The sequence below is a fragment of the Dicentrarchus labrax genome, unplaced genomic scaffold (genome assembly GCF_905237075.1).
Source record: "Dicentrarchus labrax unplaced genomic scaffold, dlabrax2021, whole genome shotgun sequence".
Lineage (NCBI taxonomy): Eukaryota > Metazoa > Chordata > Actinopteri > Moronidae > Dicentrarchus > Dicentrarchus labrax.
In genome coordinates this window covers 11,356,534-11,383,121 of record NW_026136724.1, presented here as the reverse complement: position 1 = coordinate 11,383,121, position 26,588 = coordinate 11,356,534, and the positions used below count along the sequence as shown (strand labels likewise).

The following is a 26,588-nucleotide window of genomic DNA, read 5'->3' as shown; positions in this document are numbered from 1 at the left end:
AAGGGAAATTCTCTCACCGTCTTGCTTGGAGGTCAAAGTTTAGGGACGGCTACATTGCCAAAAGGGGGTCCGGGATTCAACATCATTCTTGTGTGCCAAGACAAGAGTGTGGACCGATGTTCTGTGATTAAAAGACTGAATTTCTTCCTAATAGGCAACGTTTAATGGATGATAAAGGGTGGAATAAAGAATTAGCTTAGCTCCAACTACAAGCACCAAGAGGGACTCCCCAAAGATCACTTGTTATGCACTTAATTATGGGCCCCACAAAATTAGTTTCTATTTCATTTCCTTGCCAACATAGGTGATTTGCTGCCTGCTGAGCTTTAGTGTCAAGAGAACAAATAGTGCTTTTGTGTTATCAGCCTTTACAGGTGGACCTTAAAACCTGGCAAGTCATCCTGCTGTGGAGAAGAAGCTTCAAAGATCATCTTTCTTTCCTCAATTGAGAAGGATCTGGTTAGATTGCACCGAAACACAAGTTAATAACATGTCATGTTGTAATTCGATACCTTATACCACTAGTTCCCAACCCGAGGGTCCCGACCCACACTAGAGGTTGCCAAAGCTTCATAAAGGCTGTCTCGATTTTTATGGGGTGTAAGAAAACTTAAAAAAATAGATACAGTAGGCCGATATCTCAGCATTTCTTAAAGTGAATTAAACTAAATGGAATTATTTTTTTAAGTGTAGATTATTCTTTAAGATTTAAACGTAAAGACATCTTAGAGGGTACGGTAAAGACCTGAACACAAGCTATATTCACAGAGCCGTCACTCTGCATTAGAAAAGTACGCACTTAAAACAACCAAAGAGTTCATAGAACAACGAGCAAGTGTCAAGGAATGAAACTCAAAAAAGCAGCCTAATGAGGTATGATTATTAAAAAAAAACAAAAAACATCATACATTGTTTAAGAAGACTGATTCACAGGAAATGATCTGCTCAAAATTCATCCAAATTGCTCATTCTACATAAACTTCCTGCAGCTATTGCGTTCAGTATTTGGGTTCATTATACAGTTCATCAGTTGTTCTGTACCGTTACAGTTATTGAATATAATATGAGATACCCATTCAATATCTAACTTAGTCAGAGGTCGTCAGTTTACTGATAAAAAAAAGGGTCCCTTAAGGAAACTGTATGTGTTGTCCAACATAACCTGACATTGATTAGTAAAACCACATTTTTGACTTGATGATCACAACAGTGATTATGATTGATTGATCCTCTGGGGACCATGAATATCTGTACCAAATTATACTTCAATCCATCCAGAAGTTGTCGAGACATTTCAGGAAAAGCCAAAAATGTGAACCTGCTGGTGGCACTTAGGGGAATGGTCGGGGGATCACCAGAGTCAGTAGGATCAATTCTCTTCATCCAATAGTGGTTGAGATATTTCTGGACAGAAGTAGTGGACCGATTGCCCAGCATCACGGTCACTTGCCACTTGCCAGGATGCTAGGAAATACAAATCCTGAAAACAAAAGTCATATATAGGCATAACAACTACTTTCACATTTTGGCATGGAAGCAGGCCTTCACAGTTCAATGAAACAATGAAAATGGCAATTATAGATACATCTGGTGAAACACAAAATACACAACTGAAGCTCCTTTGTGACAGCCACAGAAGACTTGTTTGCTCTTTGCCAATAACACAACATCATTTGAAAACATTTGACAGATAGTTGCAAAAATGACAAATTCACAAAACAAACAAACATTGATCATCAGTGGGACTTTTCTGCCAATCCAAAAGCTGCATGTTTGCTTTACAAATAACACACACATGCACTTTCAATCATTTAATAAAAGCTTGGATATAAGACCTTTTTTTTTTTGTTTTTTGTTTTTTACAGCAAGTGTTCAGTTGTTTTGATGGGAATTCCATTTTCTGATCCGATTCGGCTGCAGTGAGATTGAATAAACCCCAACTTACAAGGCATTTTTTCAGACATTCAACACAGTTTGAATCAGATACAACAAACAACAAAAGTGTGCTGGTTTAGGCGCCAACTCACCACAAATATACTCTTCATCTTGTAGTTGCCAGAAACACTTTTACAAATATATATAGAATTTTTTTTTTAATATCTCAAATATTTATATAAATAGAAGTTGATTAAAGATCTGGGCATTATGACAAAGTGCAAAAAAAAGGAAGGAGGGGGGAGGGTTTTCTTTTAAAAAACTGTTAATACCTCCATAAAATTCAACAACTGCTCTGAAATCAACATCCATGAGCTTTTGTCTTAAACTTTAGCTGCAGCAGGCTGTAACTTTCCATTTCCCAAAAACATCTTAGCGCCAAGATCGTCATGTTTGATCTGTGGATACAGGTGTGGAGAGCAGGGAATAAAATCTTGACATCACTCCTGAACCATAGTTTTCAGCCATTAAACCAACATAAAACATCTACATACTAGTACATCTGTCCCGTTAAACAGAGAAAACTGTAGGGGGAAAAAACCAGAAAAGATTTGTTTATAATGTAATCGTAGGTGTGTTAACCAGTAAACTGATAAAGAATGTGTATCTACAGTATAATAAAGACCACCGAGCCGCTACCACTAAACTGAAAAGAGCTGTTAGACGATCTCACACGCTGATGAATAAAGTGTCATCATGGGAAGCACTTGGGAAAAAAGCGTAACACAGATACAACTGATTATGTACAATTCATTCATCATTAGTGCTTAGACGCTTTTGAAAAAAAAACAAAACAAAAAACAAACAAACAAAAAATAAAAAATAAAAAATCCTAGGAGTTATTCCCACTGAAGCGGTTAGCAAGTACCAGGTGGGGCGGGGGTGGGTTCACAGCCATCAAGCTAAATCAAAATGCTTTCAATTACTTTAGCTTTATCAGCAACATCGGATAAATAGACAGGGTTCTGAAGGTTTTTCCCCATTTTTGTGGACATATTATGGCATCCACAATACCACTTTCAATCAAGGAAATCCCCCTGACATTTGATGAATTTAACATTTACACAATATGACATTCTCAGTTAGATTTAACCATGTTTGGGTCACTTTGGACGCTGTGGTAGTTCGCTGCTAAACAGAATATATGCTTTAGTCATGAGATTTCCCTTTAACCTTAAATGTTATCTCTTTTTTACGCCTGATTCTGTATGTGTGCATCTTGTAGATACTTAAAAAAACATTACAGACTCATGGGAATGACTGTGCTGCATTTCCAGTGCAGTGAACTACTGAGCCACCGGAGAGGAAATGATACCAAACTTGATGTCTGCGGCTGAGAAGTAAATGAAGGCATTTTGATCTGGCTTTTAATTTTACACACACACCCAACAACGAAGCATAATCGCGCTGACACTAGACCCAATCGATCCTGGAAGATAAAAACTGTTTAAAAATATATCTATATTTTTGAACGTTGGAAGAAGTATGAAAAAGGGTGGAACCACAGGCAAACAGGAATGTGGGGCCCTTTGTATGAAAAATACTAACCAGGGCCTGGTTTCACAAAATCAACCTTTGTTCATTGGTGCACATGACGTACAGATTGTGCACTGCGGCACACAGTTATTAGAAATGTGAACAAATACTGGTGGAGAAACCGTCAACTGACATTTTGGACCGGCAAGGTTGACAAGATCTAAAGAGGAAAAAGTCTTATAGAAAGGGGTGAGAGAGGTTCGCTGAAAAACCATGTCATGTGACAACAACTGAGCCATCTCCATGGCAACTGAGTAAACTCCATCTGCTGATTAAGGTTGTAGTCCAATTACAAAACTACATACTAATTCTATGCAGGATTTGTGTATGGAATGTTTTCACACTGGAGAACTAAATGTTGATGGAAATGGACGAGCTGCTCATCACTGCAAAAACATTTTTAAATAAAAAAGTATTTGAAGGCAGTGTTGAGACAGCCTTATGACAGATATAGGAAAGAAAAATAACCTATAAAATCTTTGGAAAAAAACCTCTTTGTGAAGTTTAACTGTCAGTAGCGTTCCAAAGTTGCAGTTTGACTGACATATGTCTGATTGTTTAGTTTCCTGTAATTATAAAACTATTAAATATGCTAATTTCTTGTATGCCAACTGCAAAAAAACAGTATAGTATGATTACCAAACAGTACATACTGTATACAATTAGTAAAGTTTATGGAACTGGGACACACAGCATGTGAGAGGTGGTTGAAAGCTGTGTTCGCTGAGTTCAGATATTTCTGTCAGGCAACATAATTAGCTTAACTAGAATTAGTTATTAGAAGAGGCCTGACTAAAATATATAAATTGACCACAGGTTGTTGTTGAAATTGAGCATTGAGTCAAAGATCATATTTGGCTGTGTTTGAGAATTAATTAGTATGGATTTAAAAACCTACAAATGAACAAATATTACAGATTTTGAGAAACCAGGCCAATCTCATCAATATAATTAAACACAGACTAAGGCAGGAGGGAAAGCATACTCCTTTCTCTAGCTCATATTAAGTAAAAGGGGGAAATTATTAATAAATACAAAAATAATAAACAGATATGTACACATTATCAACAACATGAACTCATCATAATACTTTCAAACATTTCTTCAAAATGCCATAGAAATAATTTTTTTGCTCAAAAAAGTCTCTGTAGCTCAAACCTCAATGGTCAGTGAGAAAATCATTTAAGAAATGATAAATTATTATACAAAAAAAAGATCCAACACCATAGTAATAATTCCTTTTTGGATGCAAGTCCTGACACACAGACAGGAGTTTGTGTTTCTTGCAACATTTAAAACCAGAGCGAAGAGATAAAAAAAAAAAATAACAATCTTCAAATAAACTCGGATTTCTTCCTATACTGAAATACAATGCATTGACACGGCGTCGTTGGTAACACAGAGGTGTTTTTCCGTCCCTCGTGTGAACAGGTCCTGTTGTGGCACTGCTGGAGACTGCTCTGCTGTCAGTGAATAGGAAGGGAGGGGGGAAGCGAGGACAGTAAGTGCACTTTGAACACGGGCATGCTGGGATGGATAGGGAGAGAGGGGGAGAAAGGTAAAAATAAGAACTGTAGAGATGTTGACAAAGTTGTTTGATATAAAGAAAGATGGAGGGGAAATAAAGAAAAAGGAAGAGGTTGAAAGATGAAGAAGCTGGATAAAACCCAACTACAGCTGCTGTTGTCTCTTCCATCTTTTAGAAAGAGGAAAAGCTAAAATAAAGAGAAAAACAAAAAAAAAAGGAAAGGGGGAAAGGGGGGGGGGGGTGGGGCACTTGGGGTGGCACAGCTGAAGGCTGAGTCCTACAGTAGTCATATCAGTAGGTCCTTCAACCATCTAACTCCCAAAAACAATCACAGACCTCTGTCCTTGTCAGCTGACCTGACACAGCAACCAGGAAAATGGTCAGAACAACCAGAAAATAATCTGATTGTCTCCCCAAAAATTATACAGTGATGGTATTATTAACAATGCCTTGAAAACTTGGTGAGGCAAATTCCCTTTTCAGAGGATAAGTTTTTGGATTCCACTGTCTTCTTCTGAAAAAAGACCACAAGCAGAGTGATGCACAGCAGCTCTCCATCAAAACGCTCCATAATTAGAGGAGGAGAGTGAAAATGACTGCTAGTCAACTGTGTGGGCAAAGACTGCAGAGCCTGCGATGTCACAGTGGGTGAACTCAACTGTCATTGGGTAAATAGGGGTGACATCGCAGAGATGAAGCAGTCTGATTGGTGCCATCAGTGGAAGAGTGGTGAGGTTCGAAGGTCACAAACGGTGGTGGCCTGCACAGCTGCCCAACATTCAGTCCATGAAACAGGTTTCTGTCAGTGATGCAACTTGGCCTGCAGGGAGAGGAAGGCAGAAGAGGCTTTCATTTATTATTGGTTCAATTATGAGTGTGTGTAAAGCAGCTTTTAACATTTATGAAAAACAGAAAAATAATGAAGGCTTGGTTTTCTAAGAAAACTGACGACAATACAGAATGCCAGTTTGTATAATATTTTTAATACCTACATGATTTTAGCATCATATCTGTTATAATATGGGATTGCTGGCCAGAATACACGCCCACATGGATGCATGTGGATACACCACAGCCACATAGTAGTTCTGTTTACACTATTTGCTGGAGTCCGCTTAGAGAGCATGTTCTCTACAGTCACAACAAGTTGGCGGTACGCAGGTGTCTGCCCCGAGCCTATGCGTGCACCCACCTGGACCCTCGCATCCTTGCGAATGTCCAAGTATGCTAAGGTCCACGAGGGTCCAGGTGATTAACAAGGGCTAAGAGTCTACAGCCATACTAGCAGCTACTACTGTCCTTAGGCACAGTTGTGCTTTGAGCTAAGTGTGAATGTCAACATGCTACTAATGCTCACAATGACACAATGTTAACATGATGATAAGCAGGTATAATGTTTACCATGTTCACCATCTTAATGTAGCATGTTAGCATGCTAACATTAGCTAAATATCACTAAACACAAAGTACAGCTGAGGCTGATGGGAACGTCAATAGTTTTGAAGGTTCAGTATCTGGTCATAAAATTAAGTAGTGGGCAGGTAAAAATTTTGACCTGATGGTGGCAGCAGAGGAAAAGTCAGAGGATCACCAAAGCTAGAAGGGTTCATCTTCTAAGGACCATGAATGTCTAAACCAAGTTTTATAACAATGCATCTAATAGCTGTTGAGATATTTCAAACTGGACCAAAGTGGTGGAACCAACCGACCATTCATGGATACTGCTAGCATTGCTAAAAATGCTGGCTCTCCTAGTCTCAGCAGTGTATAGTTGTTGATGTTTTCCCTCAGAAACAACTGAAATGATTGGCATGTTCAATCTTTTTTCAAAGCTTTCAACCACATCTAACAGTCTTCTTTAACAGATAGAGTTCATCATAACCCATGTCTCTGTTATCATGTTGGGTTCCATACTTTGGTCCATAAAAACTGGGAAAACTCCATCCCCTGACGAAGATCATTAGATGTGGTTAAAGGCTCAGAGGCCAGTGAGGAGAAGGTAAGATTTACGCAACAGATGTGAAGATGTAAGAGACAGTATGTAACACCTACCTGTCTCGGGGACTCGGGCCCCGAAGCCAGTATTCCCCCGCTGTCGCTCCCATTCCCAAAGAGGCTCTCCAACCCACCTGGCCTGCTCAGCTTACTGGCCTTCCCTCTGTAAGAGCTAGGACTCCTCCTTTTCCTCCCCTCTGCTCCTCCCCCATAAGCCAAGGGTCCGGAGGGGGAAGCCAAGGGCTGATGGGGGGCAGAGGCAGGCTCCCTGTTGGGTGAGTAGGGTATACTGGTCGTGCCAAGTTCGCGACTGGAGAGGTCCAGAAGAGGAGAAAAATTGCAATTAGTGATTTATAGTGAGCTCCAGTTGAGTTTTCACTGTACAGTAGGATCTATTTGGGCTGGTATAAAATCATCACAGCAGATTTTACAGTGCTGTATCTTTTAGAGGAAAGCCAAGCACTTGTCATCACAGTCTCTGGACTGCTGGCACTGTCCTCTTTGTTTACACACTGCTCTACTTTTAATAAATCACCCTCTTGTGTGTTTCTCTTCATGCTGTACCCTGTGTGCTGAGCCTGTATTGTGTTGTTTGCAGCCCTGATGACAATTAAAACTTCCTGTTAGACCAATAAAGACAATAGCGTTTTATTTGAGGACATTCTATTGAACACATTAAACTGATGCTCTTTTATAGAGGGACCTGTAATGAGGGAGCAGATCCTCTCCAGTATCTTTTCAAGAAGACACATTTCAGAAGAAACTGTGAATATGTCAGGTGGATTTAATCCTGCCAAAACTTTAAACAGCCCTGCACCCACCTGTTTTGAGAGTTGTGGCTTTCAGACCCATCGGTTCTGGATAGCCAGTCCTCTCCGCTGGTCCAAAACCCGCTTCCCCCGCGCCCAAGTCCCTTTTTCCTGGCTGGGGTTGCTGCAGCCCCCCCTGAACCTTGTAACGTTGGATGATAGCTGCTGCCATTCCTTTTGTGATTATCCACAGTCGAAAACAAGGAAGAAGAAGAAGAAAAGGATGTGGAGGAGGAGTAGGAAGAGTTTTTTCTCTTCTTGGATCCCACTACTGAGTCCTCCATGTCTTTGGATGGGCGGCTGGCTTTATGCGTGCCGTTACGGGCTTTACCCAGTGCAGAAACTGGGGCGACGGGCTGTGTAGCGTCTCGAATGCTCAACACCATGGATGCGGACTGAGGAAATGTGGGGGTGTAGGAGAGGGAGTTGGAAGGGGAGGAGAGGAGAGGAGAAGTGATGGATGTAGGAGAGGGAGTCTGTTGTGAAGTGATGGGGGAGGCACCGGAGGAGGAGAGGGAGAGGAGGCTCTCAGAAGCCAGAGGCACCTTCCTGAAACAAATGAGAAATGCACCAATACAGTTGCTTTATTTCCAATAAACAGAAAATTCAGAGTACTAAAACTTAAGTACAAATCAATAAGTTGTATTTTACCGAATTATGTTTTTTTGTGTTTTTTTGTGTTTTTTGCATAATCTTAGCATCCTATTAGCTACTGTTGCTCCTCCATTGATTTTATCTATAACTATATATATATATATATGATTTAAAACTCAAACACTATTCCTTTCCAACATATTCTTTTATTTCTTCAATCAACACATGCATGCATCTTTTTCTCTCTTTGTATTTATGTTGTTCTCTCTGCTAACCTATAACCTTAAATGAACTTGCTTCTTGTTTGATCACATTTACACATGACATTAAAAACACTTCCCGTATACCCACTTAATTTTGTTTCTCTTTCCGTCATAAAACAGGCTCGCATAAGTCACTTCCTCTCACATTTACTCAGCCTGAATGTTTGATTCGTAGGTGTAATCAAAACAGAGGTTCGCACAGTCACTCCTGAGTAGATACAGTAGTTGGAAATGAATTTCACATGTGTTGCATGCATTTATACATTGACTTTCATGTGAAAAAGTGTATGTACACTCACCTCCACATCTGAGAGTTAAGGTGTTTCTCCACCATGTTCTGGAGCGCCAGCCTCATCCTGTCCCATCGCCTGTCGAACACATAGTGACCCCGTCCCATGAGCCTGCTGCTGAATACGCAACACTGGAGGGAGGGTAAAAGGGGATTGGGGAAGAAGGGACGTAAGGTTAGGCATGGAGAGAGGTGTTGATGGGAGAAGGGAGAAGAGAAGAATGCGCATGAGATAGAGGTACATAGAGTGGTAAAAAGAGAACAAGACAGGCAGGTTAATGAAGAGGATGCAGAGAAAAAGAAAAAAAGAGTGAAAGGGGGAGGAAGTAAGAGGTGGGTAAGCAGAGCAGGATGTGGAGTGAAAGAGGCATCAAGTGACAGAAAGATGAGAGATAGATGGCAAAAAAAACTGATGACCAAGGTAGTGCGTAGAGGAGACAGAAAAATGCCTAATTAACACTGACTGGTGTGAAAGATGGCCTAAAAACTAAACAAAAATCAAACATCTAAAAAAAGCAGTAAACCCAACCATCTCTTAAGCTAAGACAACAAAACCAAATCAAAGCCTTGTTTTCATTTTTAAGAGAAGACTTCACAATGAGCCTTCAAATCTTTAATGTCACTGGTTTAGTGACAGTGTACAGCATAATGCACATGATAATTAAGAAAGGAAATGGAGTCATTGATCCTTCATCTGACAAGCTTGTGGGTCTCGCTACAGATTCTCAATATCAAAAGCTTCTCTGTTAATGCTATATTTTCAGACATAGGGTATAAATATGCACTGAGGTGGTCAGTTTAACAGGAAAAGAGTCAGTGTTTTCTCTTTAAACACTTATTTAACTGCAGAAAGCACAGACATTTAGTAATAGTAACATCTTGGCCACGGCTCAATTCATCAAATGTACACAGAACCCTTACCTTTTTTGTTTTGCACTGAAAATACTCGATAAGAGAAAAATAACTCCTCTAAATTGCATATAAAAGCAGACCCTGAGGGGTAAAAATGGGAAATATTGCCTCAAACCTGTGAGAATGGGTATTTAATGCCCCAAGGTTATGGGATTTTAAAAATGTCTGTTAGTGCAGCATTAGTAGTCATAATATTTACCCCTAAAGGCTGTGGGTGGTGATTGGAGAAGTGAAAGGCAGGCCTGTCAGCGTAGTCTGGAGTCTCTGCTTCTCCCTCGTCACTGGAAAGCCGGCCGCCGTCTCCCGCTGCCGTCACCCAACTGTGGGGAGACGGCTCTGGGTTAGGGGCCGGGGCAGGGGCTGGTGCTGGAGGCAGAGGACTGGAGGTGGAGGTGTTGGAGCCTGGAACCCTGGAGTGGACATGTCAGAAATAGAGATGGGGTGAATAAATGTTTAGTTAGTAGTATGGAGAAGCATAGAGAGAGGAAGTGAAAGAGAAAGAAGTGATAGAAGAAAACAGAAGAGTAATGGGGAAGAGGGGAAGAACGGAAAGAAAGATAAATTAAGAAGAAAAGAGTAAAAGAAGGAGGAGAAAGGAAAGGGGGAGAAAGCAGGCTTGTGGGGCAGGGTAGAGGAGGAGAAGGAGTGGGGATGAACCAAAACAGAAAGACACAAAAACTTAACAGAAACACAACAACTCATGTTATATCTGCACTAGCATGTTTGCTATATTGACAACCTCACCCCTAACTTCCTTGTTCCAACATAGGATGATCTTCTAAATTGAAAGAGGAAATGAGTTTCTTGTGTCACTTTTACAAGGGAAGACTTGCCACACTTTTACTATTGTTTGTCCACTCTTGTTTACAGCATCCCCTGGTGGAAAAAACATGAACAGACAAGGATGTCTTATGTATGTCTGGCCCTACAGTTGAACTCCACTGAGGTGAAAAAGCATTAAAAGTCATATTTAGGTCAAAGTAAAAATAAATTCCTGACAAATTCCAAGTAAAAGTCACTCATTACTAAAACTAAAAATCTTAAATCATTGGGTATATTGTGTGCAAAAGTATCCAAAGTAAATCCAAATGTCCAATGTTTTGTCAGAAAAGTATAGGTCAAACTTAAAAACTTGACCGATGTTAAGAGACAGAATTTAGAAAAATACAAATTAAATTTTTGACTTAAATATTTTGTCAAATATTTTTCTGTCTTCATTTTATAGATTGATTTCACTGTTTGAAGTTTTTGGTTACTTGGAATAAATATAAGGCAACATAAATGTCAACAAATAAGAAAGCAAATAATACTTACTGTATTTTAGAAGTATAATAAACTAAAGTAATTGTGAAATTTAATTACCCATATTGGGGTTTAAATACCACTACATTTATAGCATTTAAATATTTTACTTTCTAGACATGTGTTTTTTGGAATTCCCTCTCTTTGTTAAATAAACATCGGGCATGAAGGATACTTCTTTCCCTGTATTTTAGGAAGATGAGACACCTGGAACATCTGACTGACTGATTGGACAGATCTGATTCATCTTTGGTAGCCTGGATGTCGAGGTTGAATTTTCTGAATTACATCAATACAATTTGAGCAACCTGATTAATAGAAAATTACAACCCTGAGCTTAAATTTAGCTTTTCTTTTATATCAAAATTAGAATTTTCTGAATGTGTGAAGGCTAAAATAGGGGGGAAGAATCAGGTTTTTTAAAATGACATAATTTTTACATTTACTATGTGTGTCCACTGTCCTACCTGGGTATGTGTGCATTTGCCAGCCGTAGCTTCAGCGTAGACAGGGGTCGTCCATTTGGGCAGTGAGGCTTGCTGGGACATGCGGTCTCTTGTGAAGTGAAACTCTGGCTGCTACCCTCCTTCCCTCCCTGCGTTCCGTCCTTGTCTTTCTCCTTCTCCTTTGCCCCCTCCTTCGGCCGCCCCTTGTGTTCGGCAAGGAGGATGTCAAAATGTTTCCTTCGGCCGGGGACGGCCCGGCGGTGGGTTAAGGAGTGAGTCTGTAGAAGACAAAAAACACACAAAAAGGTTAATAGCATTTTTTTTTCTTAACTTGTCCTTCTGTGAGCTACTAAGCACCAAGCACAGATATTAGGTTATTTCCAGAGAGACTTTGTTAATGAAAGTATTGATCTGTGAAGAATTCAGAGTGTAGCTCAAACATATTTCAGCATGGCTGATGGTTGCACTCAGAGGGGCTTGAATCATGAATCTCTGGTTTCAGGAAAGTTTCCATAATCACTGCACCATGCTGCTGCCCGTGTCACACCAGACTAACATAGGTAAATATTGCCAGTGCATGGTCAGCTTGTCTAGCCTTCCAACTACTCTGGAAGGTAACCAGCCATCAAACATTTAGTTTTCAAATAGCCCAAATAGAAGGAAAAATGTTTCCTGTACTCACATTGAAAGTAAGGGCCTCTTCAAATGATTTAAGGCCTGAAAGATGCATCTTATAAAATCCTAAATATTGTGGCTACTGAATAACAACAGGATGGACCAATTTAAAGGGGCACTTCGCACATTTTACATGAGATTTAGTTTAGTTGCATTATGAGAATTGTAGGAATTCAGTGTTTTTGAAGCTTGACCCATACCAGACTCAATTTGTGGATATCTTGGCCTCTGAAGCAGACATTTTGACCATTCTCTTGAGTCCCCCATATGGATGTGCAACAGTAAATTACAGGAGTTATCAAGATACCAAGCCACTTCAGCAGGAGAATTGCCGAGAATTAAACTTAAAAGTTTCAAAGCGTGTCTCTACGTATACACTTGGATTTTTACACATGATGCCCAATCCAGCACTTAAAAGCAAGTGCATTTTACACTTTTATTATAGACAGAGGAGATGACAGGAAATGGGAGACATGCAACAAAGGTCAGCCAGACTCAAACCGGTGACACTGCAGTTCACAGTCGGCATTACAACCCCAGGCCACGGAATCCTAACTACCTTTAAAGTGAGAATACTTTATATTTTATATATAAGTTGTGCTATATATTGAAAATACATAAATTACTGAGTGTTAATGTTGTCAAAAAAGTTGTATACAGCTCTCAACTTTTGTGATTCCTGGGTGGAAGAAAGTTTGATTGACTTAGCTGCCGCTGAAGGCAGAGGTTACTCTGAAGAAAGTAGTGAAAGTTCCTACTGGATTCATGACTATGCATGTTATCTATTGTGAAAGCCAAAAATAACATGCGCGGCATAGATAAAAATCAAAGATGTAAAATAAAGAGAAGATATAGAAATGTCAAACATAACACCAGGAAAGAGACATTTCAGAAGAGACATTACAAGAAGTAGGAGAGAGGATGATGACAACAGAAGCTGGAAGAACCTTTGTGCAAATCAATTCATTAATTTATGTGTATGTGTCATTTAAAAATCATTACAAACTTAACATGAAATATCACTAAAAGAAAGCATCAGTGGTGATGAAACATGGAGCTTTTGGCTTCTCCTGCAGGTTCAGGAGCCTCTTAAGGTGCTGAAAGTCTCATCAAATCAGTGCTTCTGGGAAACATCTCTTAAGCTTAACAAGGTTCATAAGATGGATATTACAATCATAGGATGCTTTTGGGAAACAGGGCCCAGGTCCCACTCTTTAAACTGTCATATTCATGGGGACTGCCGGTATAAACGAGATGTAGACAATATTATTCTGCCCAAACACTCGAAAAAACATCAACACACTAGCCTGATACATCTTTAATTACTTAATAACCAGTTTGAAGTGATTAGTAAAGCTTGCTAGAAGTAATTAAAGGGCAGTAAAATAAGAGTTTTACTGCGGAAAGATGTTGTAGTCTCATCCAACATCTATAATTACCCCATCAAGGGAAGTGTAGGCCCTATAATGCTTCAGAACTGCTACCCCACATTAACTGAGAAATGGGAAGTCCAGACGTATCCCAGAGACAGGCAGGGCGGCAGACAGGGTCATAACTGTGGTTGGAGTCCTACAGTAGCAATGTTCAATATTATTACTCTCATAAACAAAAAAGACTGGTCAGAAGGCCTGAGACAGGATGCAGGGAGAAGGGTCAGAAACTATCATTGTCTCCACAGAAATTACAGGTGGAGAGTGCAAGTGACGGTGTATCTGTGTGTGTGTCTGTATTTGTGTTACCTTGCAGGTGAGAGACCGCGTGCAGGGTCGTTTAGTCTCGGGGTCCTGGACTCCACAGTGCTTGTTAGGATCAAACACTCTCCCTGTAAAACATGTAAATACACACACCCAACACACACACACACACACACACACACACGTTAGACTAGTACTAAAGGCTGTCGTTTAGTTATTTCTTCCCTCCCTCCCCCCTCCAAGTATCAAATCACATTTGCTGGGAGTGGGAGCCTCCCAGTAACACAAGTGCATTAATTTGTCTCTTTTGATACGGCTGACATTTGTCTATTCACATATTCCTTTGTTCATTCAGTCATTCAGTCATGGTCTAAGGCTACTGTAGTCGGATAGTACTATTCCGTGTGACATTATTAGCAATGCTTCCAGTCTCAGATAAACAGATCTTCGCGTGCTGTGACAAATTATTCTTGACAGGACGTACTGGCAGCATGACAAGAGTCAACTGTGACTGGCAGCCTAGGAAAATCTCTCCTGCTCTAATGAGTTGAATCTGAGAGGAAAGTGCACTTTGATGATGACATGTAACCCCTTCAATTTTAAGAATGTGTCAATTGGGGTTCCAATCCGACCTGTGGCCCTTTGCTGCGTGTCATCCCCTCTCTCTCCACCCACCTTTCCTGTCTCCCTACAGCTGTCTCTATAAATAAAGCCATCAAAAGGCCAAAAAAAAGAATGTGTCAATTTTCAACCAAAGTCTCTGATGGTTACAGTAAAGAGCTCTTCTTATGTCCAAATATGTTTTATGTGATGGTAATCCTCAGGTGTTCAAAGTGACAGACGTAAGGCTAACATGGAGCATTCTTACAACCAATCAGCTCTTTACTATGAGTATTGGGATTCTACATGGACACAAGTTGGAACAGTTTTGGTCAAATCTGATCAAACTACATCTACACAGTCCTGAAGAAGCAGATTAGCAGAGTTTTAACTAGTAATGCAAAAAGAGCAATGTAATTAGTTAGATCTTAGTCAGTTGTCCACCTTTTTTTAAAAACCTGCAACTTGTCTCTACCTGCTCAATCCCTAACATCCAATAAGACAGCAACAAGAGCGATCATAATGGCGTCACCGATTTTTTAACTAATCCTCAGTTTAACCATATCATCTCAAACAATTCATACACTCTCTGAAGTAGCTTTGCCAAACCTAATTGATGTTTACAAGTGACTGTTTGGGCAATTACTTTTAACATTCACCTTCATCTTCTCTTTCAAAAACGTGTTTTAGATAATACGGTTAAACCATACCATTGGTTAAAACTTGCTGATTGTTATTGCTGCTTACCATAAAATACTGGAAAGCTGCATCTTGTGTACAGTTGTTACCAAATCCTTTCATCTGAGCAGATGGTGAACAAAGTGTTCTCAAATCATGATCAGAAATGTAAAAATAAGAATGAAGTTGTAAACAAATTAAACTTTCTTTTTATATACACAAAAAACTTTTGTACTTGAGACTACAGTGAATGTTAAAACTAAGTAGTTGAAATTTAAGTGAATTTTCTATGCTGATACCAATACCAAAAGCATTGCTCAGAAACACAGAGAGACCTTTGTTGCCCTACACAAAGTAGCCGGCCAACAACAACCTCCGGTCAGCAGGTTATCTTAAAGAGTGTTACTGTCAGAGGGCTGTAATCTAGTGCTGGCCTTTCCTATAATCCCTGTAATCTTTTTGTGTTTGCAGTATGAGACAGGATGGATGGATACGGGTGGACAGAAAAGCACACGCAAATGCACAACAGTAACAAACATACAAACGTGCGCTTAAGAACAAACTCACATGCTCGCTCACAAGTTCACACAAACTTAAAAAGGAAGTTGAGAGAGATAGAGAGAGATAGAGAAAGATAGCGACAGAGAGGTGGGTAGTGTTAACACAGCCGATGAAAGTCACTGATGAGAAAGGGAAACGAAGCAACACAGAAAGCAAAGGAACAAAATGAGTAAGAAACAAGATGATAAGAATAAGCCAACAGTAAAAAGGAGTGTGTATGAAAGAAAAAAAAATAAAATGAGGCCAGAGTAGGAGTGTGTGAGAGAGAAACGAGGAGGTCGAGGCAAGAGGTGGAGAGTGAGAGGATGAAAAAATATAGACACGCAGGAGGTGGGGGAAATCTCTCAAGAAGACAAGCAGCTTTCTGGCAGCGGGAGCTCGTGAATTAGAGGGTGTAAATCAGAAGCTGGGAGCACAGCGAGACTACAGCACAAACGAAGAGAACTAAGAGAGAAATGAACAGAGGAGGAAGAGGAGAAGCTGAATAGAGAGACATAACACCAATATCCAGACCCTGAAGCAAGCATCGCAAATCTTTTTAATTTCATTGCTGTGCATGTTTTCGCTTCTCTTACTTCAACTTGTGTGCATCGATGCTCATTTAAAAAGTGAGAAGGATCAAGAGAATAGTGAGAGGACGGAGAAAAAAAACAGTGAGAAAGACATTACAAACTATAGGGAGGCATCTCTCCCTTTCCAAAACCCACAGTCTCAACCCAACACTGTCCTGTCTGCAGCCAAACATTCAGGATGGAAGCTTTCCAAAGGATCTGGAGAAAAGAAATACTGAGTGTGCAAGCATGTGAGAACATATGCATGTATATATATGTTGGAGTTCTTGCGTAAAGCTTAAGGCAGTAATTTATGGAGCAAAGAGAAATATTAACTCTTCCAGTTCAGGAACTGTGTAGCCCAACAGTTACAGAACCAGTTTTCTGACCTTGATGGATCAAGATCATAAAACGGACAGGTAAATAATTTAATGTTTTCCAGAACTTCAACAACAACAATCTCTCTCTCTCTCCAACTGCCTCCCATTAGTCTGCAGCAGAGGATTGTGGGTCTATGTGAAGCTCTAAAGATTAATGAGTGTCTCTGTGAAGCATGCATATGCAAGGGTTTCACCTGGGTGAATACAGAAAACTTTACATCGGGACTGACCTGAGAGTCTTTTCTGCGGCCTGGAGGAAGTCTTAGTTCCATTTTGGGGCTTCTTCTCCAATGGCGCTGACGATGACGGCAGAGCACCGGCTCGGTGAGAAGGGGAAGATTTCCGATCCAGCGGAGAAGGAGAAGGTGCAGATGACGGCCGTCTGTCCAGCGGAGAGCGTGCCGGACTGGGGCGTCTGTCCAGAGAGGAGGGAGATATGGTGGAGCGTGGCGTGGACGGTCCGCTTGTTCCGCGACCGTTCATGAGCTTCTCGCTGGACCGGTGGGAGGCTAGGGGAGTGAGGGATGGAAGTTTGAGGGAGGAGGGAGTAGGAGAGGATGAGGAGGAGGAAGAAGAGGAGGAGCTGAGGCGCACATGTGACGCAGAGTCGGCTCGGTTGAGGCAGGGCATCTTCTCCAGGCTTACGACTGGAAGGGATACACTGAAGAGGGGAAAAGGGTAGTTAAAACATTGTATTACAAAAGCAGCATTTTATCATGCTGTGAGGAAGTAGGAAAGTTTTCACATTTAGAAAAAGAAGTATGTGCCCACCATGTCTTGTTCCGTGCCCCCTTTGGTGGGTAGACAGCAAGTGGCGCCTTGCTGAAGCGCGAATGAGGGTAATCTTTAGGGACCCTGAAGGCCAGCGTGTCCCCAGGACTGGGAGCCACAGCGGGGGCCACTGCAGGTGCTTTGGGCTTCATGGGGACCAGGGGGCTCCTGGAGGGAATGGGGGAAACGTGGCGCTTCTCTGAAACGAGTCAATATAGAAGCAGAGACCAAGATCTAATTTGTAAGGTCACGTCGATGTAATGACGCACACAAAAACACACCAAACAGATCAAGACACTCTCCAACACTACTTAGCTCGTGGGGACTTTTCTGGATCTGATTTGCATCCAATTAGTACCTGAGTCTAGTACTGAGTGTAGTGCAATGCGGTATCTTTTTTATTTTTTTATACCCTGCTTAGGTGCCAGATGGCTGTGTTGTAACACAGGAGAGACAAATCTGTGCCAGAACCTTTCCACAAAAAGAATGAAGTATTTACAAATCAATTACGTGTACTTTTCTCTAATTAGCAACTTGCTTGACACCATCTGAAGTGTCCTCGTGTGATAAACTCCACCAATCTGTTATTATATGAAGTTCAAACAAGAGCAACAATTATAAATACGATTTGACCCAGATCTGATAAGAATGCACAAGTGAAAGGATGGTGAGATACAGATATAAACGCAGAGGGGAATAAATCACTTGTGGTAGGGGCAGTAGGGGAGGAGAGGAGCTCACACTTACGGTTTTTGCTATGCATGTCTCTGTGGGAGAAGGGTGGGGAGGGAATGAGGGGGTGTGATCCAGGACTGTCTGTCTCTCTCTGACTGTCTCACAGGGAAACTACACCCCAGCTACCTGAATAAAAACAGAGGGGTGAACATGTCATAAAAATAACAGAAAGGAGGTGGGGGAAACACACTGCACACACAGTAAAACAGCAGTTTAATTTTAAATTATATGTGACATTTAGGTCTTAAAAGGTGTAATATGATATAATGTTCAAAGTTCAAGACAAAGTTTGTCTAATCTACTATCTGTTCAAGAGGTAAATAGCAAACATCTGCAAGATCTAGCAAGATTTATCTGATAGATAAATGGTGAAAAGCAGCTGTTTTGGGATGAGATGTGCCCTTGTGGTTAGGGGAATTTCCTGTCTGCTGATAAGATGCAAGTCTAAAGTGAAGAGAGCGGTGCAATTATAAGATATATCTAAAGACAGCAGCTTAGGTAGAATATATAGACTAATAAATTTAAAAGTTACTTAGAGTGTGTGTGTCTGGCTAAACTCTCTCTGAAGCTTTATTTTGATAACAGACCATGTGTAGCTATTTGTCAGTCTACAGATAGTAGTGTCTGAGTCATTATTATTTACCTTGGAAACAGGAATACTGTTGAAAATGAATAATGCACATCCATGCACAATCATCACTCTAGTTCCATGAGTATGCGCTTTGCCCTCTAATGGGCTTTGCTACTGGTTCATCCCATCAAGGCTCACTTTTGATAAACACTAGAGGTGAAGGCTGTTAGGGATGTGCTCTCTGCTGGGCCAAAATGCATGAATACAGCAACTCAGACCCAACTGCAGGAATTAAATTAAGTGGTCAGGCCACTGAGCCACGCCCACCTGGGGGTTACTACAGCCAATTATGCTACTTGTTATGGCAATATTTGTCATAATTTGGACTGCGTTATTCCGCACGGCATGGATGCAGGCAGGAAATTTGCATGAAGTAAACAAACAAGCATGGGGAGACAGTAAAGGTGGCAAAGAGCGGGGTAATTCTGAACAGGAGAAGTCCAACCAGCCAAGACAAAACGACCAACGAGACCTAAAAGAGGGGCTACTCGCCTGGGCATTGCGTGCCTACAATGATAAATAAATAGTTATCTCTTATGTGGTTTAACACGAACCAGAAAAAACGTACTTTGCAAATTATGCAAAGTACGGAATGCAAAAAACGGCCTCCACAACAGACTCAAACACCACTAACCTCTTCTATCACCTACGCAAGAACCATGCCAAACAGCATGGAGAGTGCCTATGGATGAGAGCCACAAAACTACAGTGAAAATGTAATAGAAAAATATCATTAAACAAATTGTTTTTGTTTTACAAAATGTAATTTTACATAAACTATTTAAATTGAATTTAAAGAAAATGTGCCATACCAGGATATACTTTGTTATCTCAATATGAAAAGAACTATATTGGGAAATTAAATTTTGGTCATATTGCACAGCCCTAGCACCATGTGACACATGCAACCAGGCGTCATATGCCGGAGGTATGACGGCACAAAATTTGAGATGGAAGACTGAAGCAGCCAGGCAATGTGGACGTCAGAGGACCAGCTAGGTGCGGAGCCGTCAGAGGAGCATCCTCATCCATGACAGAGATTTCCCCAAAAACCTGTTGTGCAACTATCACAGCAGGTGAGCGCAGTTACAGGACCTAGAAGTACCTCTCCTCCTCATCCAAGGTGACTGGGAAAAAGTTCCTAAGCAAGCAACCTTGCAACTGAAGGCAACTCACCAGCACAAATCTCTTGTTGCTGCACCCCCCCATCACAATACCAAGTATGTAGACTGGAGTAGTGTAGAGCTGATGTCATGCTTTGCTCAGTAAGCAGTATAAGGGATTCTCTCTGTGTGTATTGTGTGTGTGTGTGTGTGTGTGTGTGTGTGTGTGTGTGTGTGTGTGTCAGACAATGTTGTACAACCCGGTTAATGAGTGCAGTAGTACTCTACTAACAGTAGCACCTTGGAACAAAAGGGCAAAGCAGACAGACTGACCGACTGTGTGTTTGCTCAGACTGCATGGGTGCGCATGAAAGTGTGCTGCAGGTGACTGAGGGAGAGTGTGTGTACAATGTGTGTACAAAGTGTGTCTGTGTGTATATAAGAGATTAGCTATTGCATGCATAAGTATAACAGGTATGTGCGTGTGTATGATATCATGTTGAGAACACTGCAAGTCTATATGTGTTTTTGTCCACGGTATGCATTTTGAATGCACACTAGTGTGTCTTGGTGTGCAGTATGTATATAAGAGAATACTTCGTAAGAGTATAATTTGTTTTAGTGAAAATATGTGTGTCTTTGTGTGTGTGTGTGTGTGTGCGTGTGTGTGCGTGCGTGCGTGTGTATGGCAGGTGTGTAAATAGGCCAGGGGAAGCAGAGGCAGCTGTATTCAGAGTAGCGGGATCAAAGTCCAGAGCTACATTTGCAGGTATGCAGCTACAACAGTAACAATTTCACACATTAAATCACACATTATTTCACACCATTTTAGTGAACTCAACTGTATAATTCAATGGAGTTGTACTGTAGGATGGACTGGGAAAACTGTGCATGTGTGAACTTTTTCTGTATGTGTTGGTTTTTTTTTATATCCTGATTTCAGCAGTTTGTTATTTTTCCAGGCAGGAGGAAGGGTAAATAATGAATCTGAAGAAATACATCAGATGTGCCCTTGTGGTTATTTGGCCAAACCAAATACAGCCCGTACTTGTGACTTTGTGGGTGCATGTTTTGTTTCACTTAGATTCTGATTTAGTATATGATACAATACTTTTTTGTTAAATGGTGCTGTTCTAAGACAAAAAAAAATTACAATTTGAGGGAAATTCAGCAATATGAAAGAATAACAGTTAAGGTATTGATTAGGTAACTATAGATTTATAACAGTAAAATTAAAACAAAAAATTAAAATTACAGTCAGTCTTAAATGGTTGGCTAACAAAAAATGTACCTGTATATACAGTAAGACATAATGACTGATAAAAACTTATTTCCCCCCCAAAACAGACTCAGATATTGGTGTTTGTCACACACCTCATCTTGTGTGTAAGGAGCCAGTTGGATGCTAACCGTACTGATTTACAATGCATGGACGGCTGCCCAGGCAAGGTCACTAAGCCACTCGACCACAAGGGCACCCTCACTACTACGCTCTCCTGCCTGCCTGTCGTTATGGCAATGCTGAGAGCCCAGCTGGTTGCTGATTGGCTGCTGATTCATCATGTGGGTGGAGCCAATGCATGATGAGGAAGCGGAGGCTCTCGGAGCTCAGCTGGGTTTGTTTACATTGAGAGAGGAGCAGGGGAGAGAGTAAGAGAGAAACAGATACGAGGAAATTAACAGAAGTGTTTATGAAGATTCTCAGTCACTAAGGTTGTTAATGCAGTGGCCCCTTATGGGGTGTCTAAAGGACAACTCACAGCACCCAGCACCCTTGACTTGACATTTCTCATAACATTTACCCACATAACAGTGAGGCGACATTTACATGAATTACACTGTTATGTTTTCAAATGCATCACAACCCGAAGAAAAGTGCAATAAATACTAAAAATCACCACATTAAAAACACTGTAATATGCAGTTATGCCACAGCTGAGACTTCTCACAGTTGCAGGTTGTCATAGCAATGCAACACGCTTTCTGCCAAGCAAGTCTTCCAGGTGAACAGCAGTCAGAAATAGCAACTGTGAGAGGAGGTACTTCAGTTATTTTGGGTCAAAAAGTGAATTTTCAGTTACTATTATGGACATAATATGCACATATTAGGGTGTCGGTATTTGTCGAGCCATATGAACAACACCAAGTTTGTTATTAGTCAGTAGGCCAGGCCTTCAACTATTACCTGTATACGTATCTTCCTCTGTAAGTATATAAAAGGTCATGTCTTCTCCTTTTGGTCCTGAGGTTAGGTAAAAAACATTTTGATACCACTTTGCTTTTCCAAACACCGTACGAACTTAAGTGCAAAGAAACTACCTCTGTAGTAGCTGCTGGCCTTTTAATTGGCCCGACCCTCAGCTAATGGTTCACACTCAGCCAAGCCGCAATAACAATAACCCAACACTGGAATGGGCAACATCACCAGTAACCGAAACTAAGCAGAGCTTCTGTGGTTAAGGGCAAAACTTTCCAACAACAGACAAACATCATGTGAAATGTACGACTACACCACAGACACACATACTTTAACACAACAACAACCTCTGACACGGAAACCTCAAGCAGCCCCAAACACTTGAGTTAAGTTAGGAGTGATATGAAACCGAAAGGAAACGGATGATTTCTTTTTACCTGCCTCGGAGAGCTCAATTAATCTACCACTACAGAGAAAAGGTTGGAAGGCGAGTAGAGAGAGAGACAGACACTCCCACCAACAGCAACAACACGACCCCTTCATCGCGCACTCGACTTACTCACACGCAGCAGGCCACCAGCAGGGGAGACAGGCTGAAAGAGTGGAGAGGGAATCGTAGTAGAAAATTGGAAGGAATACACTGACAGTTCTGAACACGGCATGCCACGCTGATTTACCCACAAACGCAGCTTCAAAAGCATGACTTGCACACATTCTCTAGCTTGTCATGGTGTTCAGGGCCCAACTGCACCAGCATATAAAATGCTCTTTGAAACAAACTCATACTAATCATACTCAACCCTGGAAAAAACACTTAAATATGTTAAATTTCAATAATTTTCAAATTACTTAAAAATAATACATCTCTGGTCTGTCCATAGTAAGCTTTGAGGTTCACTCACACAAGCATTAAAAACTATTTCTTTGCACATTTTGTCTTTTACAAACTCATCGGAGAGTGCATGGTGTGAACATTGCCAGTGTAAGGGATTTATTTGATATCCCACTGGGGCCACTTATGCTAAGAATACACATGCGTGCCTTACTCTAAGGAGATTTAAATAAACAAATCCACTAAATGGAGCAAGTCTCTGATGTAAAAAATACAGTATATATTAACCTTTTTGAACACTAAGACAAGGCATATATATGAAACATCTATCCAGTACAGATCCTAGCTTAAGTTGTGATCACTCAGTTTCTCACACACAGCAAAGCTTGAGCAGCAAACTGGGCGTATATAACTCGGAGCCACTGACCCCTGAGACAACCAACCCCCTCCTCCTCTGTGTGTCTGTGTGCATGTATTTCTGTATGGCCTCAGTGTTGATTCAATGCACAGGGGTCAAGCATGAAAGCAAATCCAATGATGGATACACACACAGACAGACAAACACAAGGCTACTGTACTGAATAAAAATGCTTGTCGGGGTCACAACATTTAAAGTAGAATCCCCAGCAGGGAACAATGGCACTAGACTTGTTTGGATATTACAGTGACATGATGGGAATGAGCAACAATGGGAGGAAATGAATAAAACATCATAAGAATATCCTGACAGGGCCAATTCCTGGAGGCAATCCACTCAGCAGAGGTCAGGGGGAGCATATTTCATGCAATGACACAGAGTAGTTGTGTGTATAATGCTTCATATTTAAGAATGATGTCAATAAGTCAACTCAAGTGGCTGCACGGTACGACTTCTAGGTCACTGCACTACAGTTGTAATTATTATAAACATAAAAGTATATGATGAAACTGACTGAAAATGATTCACACACACAACTTTTCTACTAGTCAGCATGTGACTTGGTCTGCTGGCCCACAGCAATGTCTGCCTGTGATCGTATTGTGGCCCAGAGATAGTTTTGTTTTATAGGGAGCTCTCAGGAGATTCCCACTCTCCTGTGTGTGTGTGTGTGTGTGTGTGTGTGTGTGTGTGTGTGTGTGTGTGTGTGTGCATGTGTGTGTGTGTGTGTGCATGAGTGTGTTTTAGACCTGTTGTTACCCGACTCTGGGTGCGTGTCAACAAGTAGAAACGCTGCCAACGAGAGCAGGGGGAGGGGGGGCTGCAGGGGGCAGGAGCAGGGACAAAACAACAGCGCCTGCCAGGAGTCTACGAGTGTGTGTGTGTCTCACAATACAACTGACCTCTTTCTACTTAGAAACAGAAAGTGAGAATGTGTGTGCATGCAACTTCACTGGCCTCTCTCCTCACAGGGAGAAGAGTGTGTGAGTGTGTGTGTGTGTGTGTGTGTGTGTGTGTGTTCATTAAGCATAACCATGTGTCTCTCTCCCCTGCTCAAACAGACGGCTCAGGCTGGTGCACGTGCCTCCAACAGAAGGAAGCAGCAGCTCGTGGGCAGATGCGAGCGTGCTCAGTGGAGCCACAATCAAAAACAAACAAGAGGTAGACGGATGGGGTGGAGGGCCAATGAGAGCCGGAATCAGCAGTGCTACCACTTAAACAACAAATACTATCAACTACTTTCTATACATTTTCCTTTCCTTATTAAATATCCAGACTTAAGTTGAACATAGACTTTAATACTTTTTCCGATGTTTAATGTAAGAATGACAAGTGGTAGTGGCTGACATCTCAACTAGATGAGTAGGGATCAGTAGGGTTTGTGCCTATGACTACAGTCTCCATACCAACAAATATTGAACTTGAAATTTACCCTGCGGGTGTACATAGAGTAAGCAGCTGATCAGAGTGTGTCTGTGTACTGGCTCCTAAAAGCATTACAACTTTCTTTTTCTAATTAATTTTTTAACCCTGCTTGAAAAAACATTAAAACCAGTAAATATGGAAATCGTACCTTTGCAGCCTTTTTAGCTTATGAGTACAAGAATATCAAAAACATCAACCTCTTTAAAAAACATTATCTCAAGAGCAGAAATGGTTATTCTTATAATTGGCTTTGTTGATATTCTTATTTCCTGGGCAAAAAGCTTACGCACAATGCTACATCTGGTCCATTATTCTGCAAATGATTTAATGTTTCTCAGTTAGCCTCAGCCTGCTGGGTGTTAGAATGCATAACCAAGCGTTGTTTGTTTGTATGGAGAATAAATTGCAGGGAGGCTATGTTTTAAAGAGTCCTGCAGGTATAAATAGAAATTATTGTATTGATCTGAATGGCTGTCTCTGTGTTAGAGGTGTGTGTGTGTGTGTGTGTGTGTGTGTGTGTGTGTGTGTGTATGAGCATGTTTGTTCTGTGCCTTTGTGAGACAGCTAGACATACCATGAGGTGCGTGTCTTAGTGAGGTGTATGATTATGCCCTGCGGTTTATGTGTGGGGCTATACCCCAAGGGATCTTACCATAGTGTGCGAGGATGCCCTGAGGAGTGACCACCTGATTACAGACATGGCAGACAACAAGACAAAAATCCTCCAGTGCTGGAAACTGGCTGTAGACAAGCATCTCTGAAAAAGACATCAAGATTAGAGACCACATTTTAGACAAAGGAGCATTAAGAGTTCAAGAAATAGAGGAAGTTTTTGCAAAACTGTCTTATAGGTCAGTTCCAATTGGCTCATTTGCTCAAATGTTCCATGCCACCACTTTATCACACAAGTAGCAGTTTTATTGAAAGTAAAAGGACTTTCTCTTTAGCAGTTCATACAGTTGTTTACAAACACTGAAAAAAACATGATAATCAGTAAAACCTTTGTTGGCATCTTAGCACATTCACTTCCTATGAGAACAGTCAAAGTAGTACCTGGTGGTTCATTTATTTGTGCAGCTGTTTAGGGCAGCAACTAACCATTATTTTTATTATTGATTTCTAGATAAATCAATTAATAATTTTGTCTATAAAATGTTTAAAACTAGTGAAAATGTGCCCATTAATATTTCCATGTTTTCAATAGATGATTTAAAAACATGACTAAAGGTAGGTAATAAACTAATGAATTAATCAATAAATTGTTCCAGCTCTCAGCATTTTATCAAAGTCCTACATGTTAATACAGAGACTGTATAGAAAAATGAAAATGAAATTAATGAAAGTAAAATACGTGGTGTATTTTCAGATAATTCGAGTCACCTGTTGCTGCAATTATCACTAACAAGGAACATCTGAAAACACAGATGATAATCTGTGTTTTCATTACTGAACAGACAGGCATAAACACACACAAAGTAGCATACTGTGTCCTAGCTAGCATACAGCAACATTGCGCCTGGAGTTACAAGAGATACCCCACCCACTCCGGGTGAAACTGAAGATTAATAGAAATACTGAGAAAAACAAATATGTCCAATGGAAAATAGCTATTATCTCGTTTGGCTAAGCTTTGAGAACCTAATCTTCCTATACCCAAACAAGCTCTGCTGACAGAAATCATAGTACATATTAGCATGGGGCTTAAGCCAGACTCACTGAGGGGAGGTG

At 40.8% G+C, this 26,588-nt stretch overlaps 1 protein-coding gene across 2 annotated transcripts in view; it reads right to left on the bottom strand.

Moving 5' to 3' along the window:
- Nucleotides 1-1,798: 1,798 nt before the first annotated feature.
- The window catches only part of atxn7l1 (ataxin 7-like 1), a 30,363-nt gene continuing 5,573 nt past the window's right edge, over nucleotides 1,799-26,588 (bottom strand). Inside the window, exons 1-11 of one of the 2 annotated variants that reach the window (XM_051393042.1) lie at nucleotides 25,513-25,617; nucleotides 18,267-18,380; nucleotides 17,520-17,718; nucleotides 16,979-17,409; nucleotides 14,024-14,106; nucleotides 11,631-11,887; nucleotides 10,061-10,271; nucleotides 8,960-9,081; nucleotides 7,816-8,352; nucleotides 7,052-7,304; nucleotides 1,799-5,819 (exon numbers count right to left, since the gene is read on the bottom strand). In XM_051393042.1, the coding sequence (XP_051249002.1) occupies nucleotides 5,802-5,819; nucleotides 7,052-7,304; nucleotides 7,816-8,352; nucleotides 8,960-9,081; nucleotides 10,061-10,271; nucleotides 11,631-11,887; nucleotides 14,024-14,106; nucleotides 16,979-17,409; nucleotides 17,520-17,718; nucleotides 18,267-18,282 (2,127 nt within the window). In that variant the 5' untranslated portion in view covers nucleotides 18,283-18,380; nucleotides 25,513-25,617 and the 3' untranslated portion in view covers nucleotides 1,799-5,801. Of the gene's footprint in view, nucleotides 5,820-7,051; nucleotides 7,305-7,815; nucleotides 8,353-8,959; nucleotides 9,082-10,060; nucleotides 10,272-11,630; nucleotides 11,888-14,023; nucleotides 14,107-16,978; nucleotides 17,410-17,519; nucleotides 17,719-18,266; nucleotides 18,381-25,512; nucleotides 25,618-26,588 lie in introns of those variants that run through there. The other variant, XM_051393041.1, reaches the window with a different exon arrangement.